The sequence below is a fragment of the Rhinichthys klamathensis genome, unplaced genomic scaffold (genome assembly GCF_029890125.1).
Source record: "Rhinichthys klamathensis goyatoka isolate OS25496 unplaced genomic scaffold, OSU_Roscu_1.1 h1tg000231l_1, whole genome shotgun sequence".
NCBI lineage: Eukaryota > Metazoa > Chordata > Actinopteri > Cypriniformes > Leuciscidae > Rhinichthys > Rhinichthys klamathensis.
The window spans coordinates 1,245,713-1,259,927 of record NW_026606755.1 but is presented as its reverse complement, the minus strand read 5'-3'; the positions used below and the strand labels follow the sequence as shown (position 1 = coordinate 1,259,927).

Below are 14,215 nucleotides of genomic sequence, written 5' to 3'. Positions count from 1 at the left end.
TCAGTATTTAATTCGATTGTGAAAAGTGAGCAATGCATATTGCATTGAATACATCGCATACATCAAGTGAGCATATCAAAGGAAGAGCAATTTTCTTATAAAAATAAAAATAATAGAAGCACAAATTATCGTTAAGTAACATGCATTTACTTTATGGCGACTTAAAATATGCATATAATATTTCAAACCATCAATAGATGCTCTCTTGGGCAGAATGGTGACGGCACCCTCAGCCACTTCCTCCTGGTCCAAGATCGGAGAGCTCTTGGCACCCCAGCTGTCTGATCCCACAAATTTAAAATGACCAGTCAAATTGGACTTCCTCGCAGCCTCCAGGACCTGCCTGGACAAGCAAGAGCACAATTAGACTGTTTATACTGAAAATTATTGACAAAATATAGTGAAAATGTGGAGAACATCAACTTGAAACACCGTTAACAACCCATTGCACTTCTGTTATGTACATGAGTGTTCTTTTGTGTTTTGTCTTTTCAATATGTGTTGTCAAATTAAAATGTCTAACATTACTCAGAATTACCTTTGTTTGAACATACACTAATGAATATTCTGAATTATGTGTTTATATAACACAAAATTAAAATGTAACAAAAAAAATTAATTATTGCATAATTAATCTATATTATTTTTTTATTAATATTTAGTAATTTATTTAGATTTATTTATTCATGTTTATGTATGTATGTTTTTTTTTCAATTCAAATCAAGTTTATTTGTATAGCACATTTAACAATACATATGGCTTCAAAGCAGCTTCACAGAAGATTTTTGTATTAATAATACATGATATGTGGTTAGTTAACGTCAGGTATTCAGTTAAGCAGTTAATATTTTGCAGTTTATGTTGATCCAAAGTTGCCATCATTTGGAGCCTTTGCAAGTGTTGGTGCCATATGAAGGCTGGATCCAAACTGGAGCTGATGCAATTTTTTTTGTGTGACACTTACATAACCGGAACATGACCAAATTCAGATTAATTAAAATCTGAATATTTTTTGTCAATGAGATTGACAGCATCCCTTAAACATCTCAACTGCCAATGGCCAATTCCTAAATTATTACATTTGCACACATGTAATTAGTCTGTAAATGTGGAATAAACGTAGGGAGAAAAAAGACTGGACGTTCTCCAGTATTGTATTAAAGTACACCTACATAAGCATATGCATACATTAAGCATTTGCATAAGCAAATATTAATATAACGTATAAATATATAAAAGTCTCTCTAAATCAAAAGACCTTCATGAAATTCAAATATCTCAAATTGTTAGTTAGAGTGGAACCAAGTTATTATGAATTAAGCTATTCAGTTATGCATTTGAAGACGTGGTTGACAATTCACGCAGTGCGAGCGACAGCTCGTGTTCACAGGAGTGCTTTAATGAGGGGGAGCTTCCTCTGCATAGATGTTCTCTACCTCATAACCCTGTCAAAAAGTATCAGCAACAAGCCATATAGATTAGAGACTAAGAAACCCAATCACAGCGTACCGTCACTTGTGAGTGCTGACGATAATACCAAAGTATTGTCTCCACTGGGTGAGTTTGTTTGGTACTTCTGAATTTGCAAGTTCAAACATGGAAAAAGCTAAATGACATTATGCCAGGAGGAGTGCAATATCTTGAATACTGTATCCACTCTTGTCATATATGAAAAGGTCATCTAAGCTCAGAGATAAAATGATACAGACAGCTGGATTTGACACTATAGCACCTTCTAAGGTGACATTTCCTAGGCAGCTTTAGCACTTCATGGGTGAAGGGTGACACTCCTGAGATGCCCAAAGAGTACATAAAATCACAGCGGATACACGTCACACTTCAGATTTCCAATCATCATTTAAAATGAAGAAATATTCTGTCTTCCCTTGTTATTTGAGAACCAGTGTAACAACAGAATATATGTACATTAACACAGTAGAGATGTTGAATGCAAAAATAACAGTTCTTCAATGACGTTGTCACGTTTTGAGTTCTGTTCAATTTTGAGTTTCTCAGTCTTCTAATTTATTAATTACTTCAGTTCTCCTTCGTTCTCTCTGTTTGTTTCTATGGTTACTGACTGTGTTCAGGTGTGTCTTATTAATCAGTCTCATTAGTTCCTCTTGTTTGCCTGTGTATTTAAGTCTGAGTTTAATCCTGTCTAGTTGTCTGTCGACGTCACTGTAAGCGCAGTTGTTCTGTCCCGTGTTATATAATTCTAAGTGTCCTGGGTATATCTGTTAGTTTGATTTTGCTTAAAATAAAGACTGCTGCACATAGATCCTGTTTCGTCTCTGCTGCACAGGACCCGTGACAGATGTTCTGAATCTGAAGCATTAATCAAGAACATTTTTTGTATAGATGTCCGAAAGGGATAGTCCACCCAAAAATAAGAATTCTCTCATCATTTACATCCAGACCTTTATGACTTTCTTTCTGCTGAGGAACATAAAAGAAAATACTTTGAAGTATGTTGCTTACCAAACTGTTTTGGTTCCTATTGACTTCCATTGTATTTATTTGAACATATACAGTAGAAGTCAATGGGAACCAAAACAGTTTGGTTAGCAACATTCTTCAAAATACATTTTACGTTCCACAGAAAAAAAAGAAAATCATACAGGTTTGGAACGACATGAGGGAGAATCAATGATGAGAATTCATTTTTGGGTGAACTATCCCTTTAAGTTGATAATATGGTTCTTTGTAAATTAACAAGTTCTTGATGTTTCATTATTGGTATTGGTGTGTCTGGGTTCTTTAAAGAACCAATAAATAGATTATTTCTCAAAGGAACTAAAGAATAACAACAAGAATAAGAGGTTACAAGAATAGAATAAACATTATTTGAGGAAATTAAAAAGGTTCTATAATTACATCAATCTGTATTTCTGATTTTTTATTTTTAAGAACTTCAATATATTTGTATAGACCTACAGCTATACATAATGTCTATATGAATGCAATTTTGGTTTCACATTAGCATGCATTTCAGAAATGAGTCATAACACAATGCAAGTACACGTTGCATTCACAGTGTTAAAGCGGGCAATACAAAGCTGTATTCTACAGTATTTTTTTCAGGTGAACTGTTGCCATTACAGTCTCAACAGACTGATAATCACGAAAACACATTTAATGGCACATTCTCTGATTATTAAATTAAATTCCCTGACATTTAAAGGAAACTCTATCACCCCCTACTGAGATGTGTTACTGTACAGTAACATGCATCATATATCAGGACCATGCACTTGCAATGCGTTGGCTAATCATGCATGTTTCTGGCCTAAAACTGTGGCTATTGTTCCCTTTTCTGGTTTGTTGATCAGCAGCCAACTCCATTTACATGCATACAGGAGCATGTGTGATGCATTGCATATCAAAAGCAAAGTGTCTCATACATCAGTACATCAAAGGGCGTTTTCTCTAATTGCACGCACGTTTAGTATTTGGTTTATTTTACAAATCTCCCCTAAATGTCACAAATACTAAAAGTTAGTTCAATCATATCAAATAATCCACATGTGCCCTTGTTACCAGTCAACCATTATCAAATCCGTGACAACATTAGTCTGCTGCACAGCGACAGATGGAACGAACAGTTTGTTCCAGACAGAATCATTTAAAAAAGTATGGAAAAAGCCCCTGTTAGACTTTCATTATGCACCTGTTAGAGACAAAATATCCAGATTCTAAAGATAAATGTGTGACAATGCTTGTAAACAATAATAAACAGCAAATATTCATTCAGTCCACATAAAATCAAAATTAGCCCTTTTTACTTTCTTATCACTCCTTCCTGGTCATCAGTGCACAACATGGTATTGTAGTGAAATCAAAATGTGCCTCTCAAACTACTTTTTATTTTCCAGCTGACATCAACAAGTTCTCTTATTTGTTCACGCCTTCCCACCAACATCCTGTCAAACAGTGAAAATATACATTAAAGAACTGCAATGGGTTGTTAAAGTCGCTTCACGTTGACGTTCCTACGTTGACGTTTGTAAAAACAAAAAGAAAAAAAAAAGGAAAAAAGAAAAAGGAAAGAAGAAATGCGCAAATGTGCAAATCTAACACACAAACTCTCTTAATGGTAAGTTTAAAGTAGAAACTTTGGCTAATTTCATTATACATTCAGAGAAACAAATAAAAAAGTGTAGTTCTCTCATCTTATTTTATTGTTTATATACACACAATTGTTGATTTAAATACTTTTAAGATAATTTGGTAGTTGCTGTTTTTAAACATTTATTCAGTGTCCACTAAACTTCCATTGTAAGTGCATTAGATGTTTTCTTTAAAAAAATAAAAATATATTTATATATATACCGGTATATATATATATATTTTTACAGGTAGGTAGCTGAATCTTTTCTCATGGCAAGAGCTCTATTGAGCTCTGAGCTCTGTTGTTTTCCCACTTTTATTGCCATTGGCTTGGCTTGCTTAGTTGGGGACATTAAATTTAACATTTAATTTTATATTCAACAATAATATTGATCCGCCTGCATTGACACTATTATACAAGAACTGAACTGAGCTGGACATTGACATCACGGTTTACTCCAGAGCGGCTATATAAATGAACTAAATTAATATTGAATTTTGATTCAATCAAAATTGAAACATTACTGAACTTACTTAAGCTGGACTGTGACGCTATTTTCTTTTTTGCATTATTTACTGTTATATCTCTGTAAAGCTGCATTGAAACAATCTGTATTGTAAAAAGCGCTATATAAATAAATGTGACTTGACTTGACTTGTAGAGAGTTAAAAGGTTAGTTCACCCGAAAACGGAAATTCTGTCATCATTTACTGAACCCTCATGTCGTTCCAAACCCATAAATCTTTCGTTCATCCTCGGAACACAAATGAAGATATTTTTAAGGAAATCTGAGAGCTTTCTGTCCCTCCATTGACAGCTACGCATTTACTACTTTGATGCTTCAAAAGTTTAAAAAGTTCAAGAGATTGTGAAACTAATCCATATGAATTGAGCGGTTTAGTCCAAATTTGCTGAACAGACACGTTCGCTTTATATGATGAACAGATTTAATTTAGTCTTTTATTCACATAAATATTGATCAGCGAACATAAACAGAAGCTCAACCGAACCTGCTTGATGCGTGAGAACAAACTTCTTGCAGAAGCTCAAACGTGCTGCGTAACACGAGAATGAACCTCATTGGTTCTCACACATCAAGCGAACATGCTTGAGCTTCCGTTTACCACAACTGATGTGTGCATTGATGAATGTTTACATAAAAGCCTATTGAATAAAAGCCTAAATACAATCTGTTCATCATATAAAGCGATCGTGTCTCTTCAGAAAATTTGGACTAAACCGCTTAATTCATATGGATTAGTTTTACGATCTCTTTATGAACTTTTTGAAGCGTCAGAGTGGTAGTTGTGTGGCTTTCAATGGAGAGACAGAAACCACTCAGATATTATTAAAAAATATCTTCATTTGTCTTCCGAAAATGAGTGAAAGTCTTACGGGTTTGGAACGACATGAGTAAATGATGACAAGATATTCAATTTTGGCTGAACTTACCCTTTAATTTTCTACCAGTTACATTACATTGCATTGGTGGTGGTTGAGGAGAGATTCCCTGATACAATTGTAAAGCGCTTTGGGTGTACAGTAGTACATATGAAAGCGCTATATAAATGCCTCATTCATTTATTCATTCATTTATTACATAAAATAAAATGTAAAATGTAGGTGTATCTTTGATAAAACACACCACAGATGCAGCTAATAGAATTCAAGCTGTTAACCCAGAATATTCCTAAAAGGTCTTGCAGATCAAACATACATTAGGCATATCATTCACTTACTTGATGTCGTCCTCATGGGCAAAGATGATGACTCCTCGAGCATTGGGGGTCTCCATTAGTCTCTTAATGATCTTGTCAAACTCTCCTGGTTTGGGCTCTCGTGGGATCTTCAAGGACTGAGCGATGCACAGACCTCCTTTGTCAGAGAGAGAGAGATGGACACCGATGCTGACATTTTTCTCGACTAAAATGTGACTCACTTTCTATTTATATTAATGACCGGCATAAATTTCTGGCAGCAGATGGGTACAAATGCATGCAGCCGTCTCAGTCTTTGGAACTTTTTGAAAGATAGCATATTAATGGAAAGTCCAATCTGGATCATATATGCTGCAGTGTGTTTTACATCGATAGACTCTCAAGCACACCAGAAGCTTCAAAGCTTGATGACTGTACAGATACTGTACCTGCCTCTCGAGAGATCTGAATGAAGGCATCTACTCCACTTTCACCATAATTCCCCTCTGATGCTAAAGTGGACACATAGTTCCAGCCCAGTGCCTTCACGATGTCCACCATAGCTTGGGCCTGGTAGGAGTCTGGTGGTACCACACGAGAGAAGAAGTCATAGCGGTTATTGTCGCTCAGCTCTGGTGCTGTGGAGGCGTAACTGATCTGGGGGATCTGGAAGACAAAAAGAGAGGAGATTTAAGTTCCTTTTTAAAGCAAGTATCTTGCTAACTCCCCTAGGTGGGAGGAAAAAGTAAAAAAAAACAAAAAAAAACTTTTCTTACTCTATATTTTTGTCCTGGTTTCCAGTAAAAATATCAACTTAAAACAAGATAAATAGATATGAGATGATTATAAGACTTCATTTCAAAGAGAATTTCTTTAATTCAGTTTTTTTTTAACCCTTCTGGCAAATATTTCTTGTTTTAAAGCTGCAGTCCATAGTTTTCCTCTTTGTCGCCATCTCTGTTGGAATTATCAACTTTGCATGGGTTGTGCCTCGGCACGGCACAGCGCGGAAGAATCCAATGTTTTGAGGAGTGTGTGCGTCTGTCAGTCGCCGCGCCGGTGTGGATACTGGCATTCAGAATCACAGATTATACTTTTTGGAAAATATGACCAACATAAGAATTTTCACCCTAAAATGTCATCTGAACAAGTAAGTAACATCCACTTTTGTTCTGACCAACTAAGGGGAAAAAAAGCATTGCAGTAAATCGCGCTGATTAAATCTAACGATTGCTTATCATATCACGTCAAACCGTGCAAATTATACTTTGTTCTCAAATTGTTAATGTTAAAAACATCAGCATTGCGTGACTACATTTAATGCCCTTCCGATATTATCCTTGTTTTCGCATGGGTCCGGTTGCAGTCTCTTTTTTCTGTAGCCACTCCGAAGTCCGAAGTCTTTTGCATTTTACAACGGGTGAATCTCCAGTTGTCACTGGTGATTGTTGTTTGAACCTTTCTGGATCCGCCATCAAATTTATAAGTTTAATTATGTCAAGTGCTGTGAGAAAAGGCTATAAATCTCCACCTCCAGCATCCTCACACGCAATATAGCCTACTAGCCGAGACTCTTCTTTATGTGTACAGATGTGTGTGTACAGATGTGACGTAATGACGCAAAGACATGCTCGAATCTCCCGCGGAAATCCACCAGTACCACTGGAATTAAAATCATTATTACAAGCTTACCGCTTTGGATCGAGCTAAAGCAAGCAGATAGTTTTGAACACTGGCTGATTATGTACGTGCTCAAATTTATTTTGGATAATTTTTAACCCAAAAAAGTTACGGACTGCAGCTTTAAGCATAAACCTCACCAAATATTGTATGCTTAAAACAAGAAATAGAATAGAATAAGAAAATAATCTTAATTAAAAAATTAACTGTTCAAAAGTTGGTGAGACTTCTTTCAAAAACATTAACACTTATAAAGACTGCATTTATTTGATCGAAAATACAGTAAAATCAGCGATATTGTAAAATATTATTATGATTAAAAATAACAGTTTTTTATTTGAATACATTTTAAAATGTCATTTATTCCTGTGATGGTAAAGCTGAATTTTCAGCATCATTACTCCAGACATATGATCCTTCAGAAATCATATCTAATGCCTAATGCTGATATGCTGCTCAAGAAACATTTCTTATTATCAATGTTGAAAACCGTTGTGTTGCTTAATATATTTGTGGAAACCATGAAACATTATATTCAGAATTCTTTGATAAATAGAAAGATCAAAATAACAGTATTTATTTGAAATAGAAATCTTTTATAACATTATAAATGTCTTTAATGATCAATTAAATGCATCGTTGCTGAAAACAAATGAAATCCCCAATAAAATGTGACAAAAAAGTTGTTGCTTTGGCTCAAATGAGTGTTAGCATGGTACTTTATAGGCCACTCAAGCTTTGACAACAAAATGTTGTAGTGAATTATCAGCACTATTACATCATTTGTCTGGAGCAAACGCAGATGCCTGCTGTTGGTTTCATCATGATTGGTCGCTTGGTTCACCCAGTGACTGATAAACCTAGATCGACTCCCTCTTTTTATAGCAGTGAAAGTGGAGCAACGATTGTGTCTCGTCAGCTAATGCACAGAAGGCAAGTCGAGGTCTCGGCATGTGGGTGAGCCGTGGGGGAAGACTTACAACAGGTAGATGGATGAATCAACGATCCATTTGACAGATTATCTGTGAGGATAAGAGGGGTTTTAGTCAAATTAAGTTAAGCACAGGAGGAGAGATACAGAGATCAGGAGGGGGGAAGGAGAAGAATTCATTTAACACTGATTATGTCCGGCGGCCCCCGCGAATGAGACTTTAACCTAGCGTTTCACAATCCTGCACATTACAGGTGTCTAAAAAATCTGAAACACCCAATTCAGGTCATGGAGCACTCCACTAATGAACTGATGAAATGAATCAGATAACAGACCTTTACAAATTAGTACTGTGGTGGTACCATGTAACGCGGACTGGGAGCTGACGCAGATTTCACAATCTAATTCACAAGCGCTTTTTTAGATTCCCATCTCGATTTGAATCATTTTGAAACTATTTTAGGTGCATGTCAAAATCTCTCTAATTAATGATGTTTAGTAATTAATGCTGTAAACGGTACATGAGACCCTCTCGCTTAGTACATTACTATAATATTACAGGTTAAAATTGACAACAGAGCAAACAATTATTACATTTAATCGCTTAAATTATAATAATTAACATTAAATTTAAAACAGAGCTGTTTACAAACATTTAAATTGCACATTCCCCTGTTTTTATTTCAACTTTCTGATATTACTGTTTCCACTCCAATTTGTTGTTGAAATGTAATCATTTAAACGGTGTCTGTCACAAAAACTTGTTTCATGACAGATTTGTTCAAATGTACATCAAATAAGTAGCCTACTGTATGACATCACTAACAGGTGAAAATATAGATAATAGATATTGATTGATTGATTGATTGATTGATTGATTGATTGATTGATTGATCAGACAGACAGACAGAGACAGACAGACAGACAGAATCGCTGCATGGTGTTTCTGACATCACAAACTACCTTGTAACCAATCACGTCAACGTGTGATCGTCAATGGCAATGAGTGGATCTCTGAGCTGATGCAAATGAGTGGAGGCGGGGATAATTTGCATATTCATAGAATCACGTATACTAAATGAGGCAAGGGTGTAGAGTTGCATTCAAGCTATTTTAAGGCATGAAGAATTTTTTTCAAGGAAAATACACTTAAATATGTAATTTTGGCGATCAGAGATGAGGTTTAAGGGATAAAATGATTGACTACAGGGGGAGTTTAACTAATGACAAACTTTAATTTGTTAAGAATAATCTTACTTTTTGGTTTTGGTTATCTTTTGGTTTGCACTTTTCAAGTTTTTGAAACTTTGATGAAAGGTTTTGATCCACTTAAAATGTTGTTGACTACTGTAGTGTACAAGAGGGGTATGAACCTCTCCATTTCCATTCCCCAGAACATTAAAAGATAAAAAAAATTAAGAAAACACAAGTTTAGAAAGATATGAGTGTGAGTAAATAATGACAAAGCAGGAAATAAAGCCATAAAGGGTCAAATTCTGCCCTAACAGAACTGCTACACAGACTTCATAGTGTAAATTCTGCAAAATTTTACTGCACCCCATTTTGGGGGTATGATTCCCCACTAGTCTGATTCCCCAGCTGGACAGGTCTCTGGCTCAGACAGAAGTATTTAATATTCTGCACTAGTGACTCCATAACAGCAACGTTCACCAGCTCTCATCAGAGCCGTCACGATCCAAATCCAACCTTTTAATCACAGTAATGGCTGCTGTCTGCCCCTGATCTGTGTCCACGCACCCAACAAAAGCCCTCATTTCAATGATGTGCATGTAGTATATGTGTATGTTTGTATTTATGTGTGAATGCTTATGATTGTCAATCTGTTTTTTGCCATTTGTAAGAAAATGAAAGCTCTTCGATGTGTCCTGTACCTAATTTCGGTTTCAATAGGAAATATATCAGCACAGGACAGAAAACCAGACTCATAAAGTAATATCATGTGATCTTTAACATCCCAGTTCCCAGCAAGCAGTTCTGTGTTTAAAAGATGTCTAATAGCCGTCCAAACACAGCCTTGACGTCTAGGCTAAAACAATATTGGGCTATCAGTGAAAATGTACCTAATAAACATCTAACCATAGCATAGCCCAATGATAGATGCACAGGCTACACGTAGAACATGTCAAAGAAATGAAACAAAACACCTTGTAATCACTGTTGACTTTGCAAGTTATTTTGGCAAAAACGACATGTAACCAAATTAAAGGTTATTTTGTCTGGGTTACTCATAGCCAGACTACATCGGGTCTATAACCGAGACAATGAAATGATGGCTATTGCTTGCTGGGTTTTTTATCAAATTAAATGGAATTGGAGACTTCTGATTAAGTGTTCTACTTTTTAGATGTTTCTATTGAGGAAAAAGATCTCATGTGATCCCATTAGGACTGTCAGTTAAACGCGTTATTAACGGCGTTAACGCAAACCCATTTTAACGGCGTTAATTTTTTTATCGCGCGATTAACGGTCTTTTTGGCCTAGCAAACTTTGTCACATGCTTTTGCAACAGGACGCGGCATGCGGGCCGCTGCGCTATGAAACCCATTCATTTCAATGGCTTGCGCCGCGCGAGGACGTTTTGAAAGCGCAAGCGGATCTAGCTAGACCGGAAACAAAACAACAGGCACGCCGCACACACTTGTTTGGACTTGCGAGCCGGCCAAATAGTTGGTTAACGTTACGTTTTGAGTGGATGACGAGCGCGAGACGCCGAAATGGATGCCAATAAGATTCTGAATGGAAAGTTTACTTTTAAAAACTTGCCAAATGGTTCCATTGATGAGACCAAAGTGATCTGTGTGTTTTGTCGTTGTGAACTGAGCTATCATCATTGCAGCACGTCCAGTCTGAAATACCCATAGAAATACCTCTTGATGATGGCCAAACACACACACACACACACACACACACAGCTGATGCGAATTCTCCGCCCCGTCGTCAATATCAGGACCTCGTCAGTATTTCTTTCACCCTTTTATTGATGGACAGCGTTACATTGTGTGAGAGATTATTTGCTCCAAGTGAGAATGTTAGTGTGAAATTGAACACAGTAATATTGTCAATGTTGTTTTCAATATTGCTCAAAGCAAGCCGATCCACTTTTCCATGTTGATAAGAGCATTAAAATGAGAAAAAAGAACAGGACAAAAAGAAATCAAGAGACATTTAGAATAGATAAAAATGTGCGATTAATTGCGAGTTAACTATGACATTAATGCGATTAATCGCGATTAAGTATTTTAATCGTTTGACAGCACTAGATCCCATGTATCTCCTCTAAAAGATATCGCAAATCTTGCTCAGGTTTGACAAAACAACAAGTCAGAGATATCACTAATTTTGTATCAAATTCTTCCAACACCAAATGATCTGAATTCCTATCCACATTTATTTTATAGCTGTTACTGTGGGTCAACAATTGTCTGCTAACCAAGGACTTTTATGAGAAACATCTGAGACATTAAATGTATTAATTTAGCAGATGCTTTTATCCAAAATGACAAGCAAATGAGGAAAAGCTATTTGTCATAAAATTCAACCAATAGTCATTCATAGTCGAGAATGCCATATTTGAACTAAAGTATAAACTAGATTAGTTAAATTAAGCTACGCAGAAAGGAAGAAAAAGTGGAGACAAAGAAACAAAGTGTATATTTCAATGGAAGAATGCTAATAAGTTTCCACATATGAAAGAGCAGCAGTACAACTGTCCTCAAGGAGTTGATCTGTTGTCTGTCTTTTTCTACAACAACAAATCAATCCATCATGATGTCGCCACTGGTCTTCCTCAAATGACCCGAAAACAGTTCGCATGAAGTTTGAGACGACTCTTAAATACCCTTTGCTGAAAGCGCATTCATGAATCATTGGCAGTAGCCTAGAGCTGCAATTTTCTTGATTAATTAGACACGGCAGTTAATTAGAAGCTTTGAGCCAAGACTTCTGCTCTCCAAAACAAACATATGATAAAGAAAATGCTCAGCATGTTTATCAAAAACTTCACTTTTCAAGCTTGTGAAGTTTACCAACACTACATAAGATATTTAAAATGTAGAAATTTCATGGTTAATAAAGACCTTGACTACATTCGTTGCTATAAATAATATTTCAAAAAGTGATTGTCACAAATCATAACTGTAAACATCCAAACATTGTTTATTATGATATTTGCCCCCTTGGATATGCCTTATTAGAGGTTTATGCAAACGAATGCTCATACTCAAGGTTAGAGATTTGAACAATAAATAGAGACATTAATGATTCCTCAAATTTCCAAGTGACTAGATGAATTTTCAAAAGCTTCAAATCTTGCTTGCCAAAACGCTGTTGTCATGTAAATGTACGGCAAAAAAAGTTTTTTGTTTTTTAGTAAACATACCCTTAGTTTGGTTAGCGTGATTATTATTCATGTATTTTCCTGTTTATTAAAGTATCTTTGTTAGAATTCTGCGTTATGCATCTCTTGTCAACCACCACACTTGACAGAAGAGTAACAAAATGCAGTAAATGTTAAAACTTGCCTACAACCCAGTGTGTTTATGATAATAAATTGAAAACGAATATCGTAGAGACTTGTGAGCAGACCAACAAGCAACCACACAAAAAACACACACTTACACACTGCACACAATAACAAACACATATAGACCAACACAGTGACCATTGTAGTCCAATTCATAAACAAATTCGTAAAAAAACTAGGGCTGTCAAATGATTAATCGTGATTAATCACATCCAAAATAAAAGTTTTTTTTACATAATATATGTGGGTGCATTGTGTATAATTATTTTATATATATAAATACACACACATGCTTGTATATATTTAAGAAATATTTTCATGTATATACTGTATATAGATTTATATATAATTTATATTATATATAAATATAAATATTTTATATATAAATTATATTTTTTTCTTAAATATACATGCATGTGTGTGTATTTATATATATACAAAATAATTATACACAGTGCACCCACATATATTATGTAAAAAAAACTTTTATTTTGGATGTGATTAATCGTGATTAATCATTTGACAGCCCTAAAAAAAACATTTTAGTGAATCAAACACAAATCATACAACCAGTGTAGTCTGATTCATGAACAAATTAATCTTTTGAGTCACTCCTTTTAATGACTCAATCAAAAACTTACTAACTCTGTCTGATAATGTTTGATGATTCAGTCTGATGAATCCTTTATTGAATTAACTGAATTCATCATATACAGTATAAGGTGTTACACCGCATACTCTTGTTTCATAAAAACACAACTGCTGTTGTCTTGCGACCTGAGAGGAGGAGCAATTTCTTGAACTAATCAGTTGTTATAAATAAAACCAAATCTTGTATATTCAAAGTTATCTCAATATTTGAACAATGTTTACCAAAATATTGTATAGTGATGTCTTTCTGTCCCCTGGATAGACCATGTTTTGAAGATCTTGCTCTAGTGTGACTCAATACTGATGGATATAAATCTCTCGCTTGACCGAGGGAGAGACATATTTACCATAGGTTTACCAAATGCGACACACTATTCTTGAACATCTGAGCAAATGCTTTCCGCTGGCATGAAATGAAGTGAGCTTTTAGCCTATTTCCTTAAAGGAATGTTCCAGGTTCAATACAAGTTCAGCTCTTTCAACAGCATCTGTCCAGTACCATCCTTTACCACAGAAATAATTCAACTCATCCCTCGGTTTGTAAAAACAAGCAAGAAAACAACAACATTTATTATAAATGAACATTGAATGGAAGTTTTAA

At 35.3% G+C, this 14,215-nt stretch overlaps 1 protein-coding gene across 1 annotated transcript in view; it reads right to left on the bottom strand.

Moving 5' to 3' along the window:
* The window catches only part of grm6a (glutamate receptor, metabotropic 6a), a 58,651-nt gene that overhangs the window by 26,762 nt on the left and 17,674 nt on the right, over positions 1-14,215 (bottom strand). The window contains exons 3-5 of the mRNA XM_056265277.1: positions 6,259-6,475; positions 5,852-5,987; positions 189-343 (exon numbers count right to left, since the gene is read on the bottom strand). Coding sequence (XP_056121252.1) covers positions 189-343; positions 5,852-5,987; positions 6,259-6,475 — 508 coding nt within the window. The remainder of the gene's footprint in view (positions 1-188; positions 344-5,851; positions 5,988-6,258; positions 6,476-14,215) is intronic.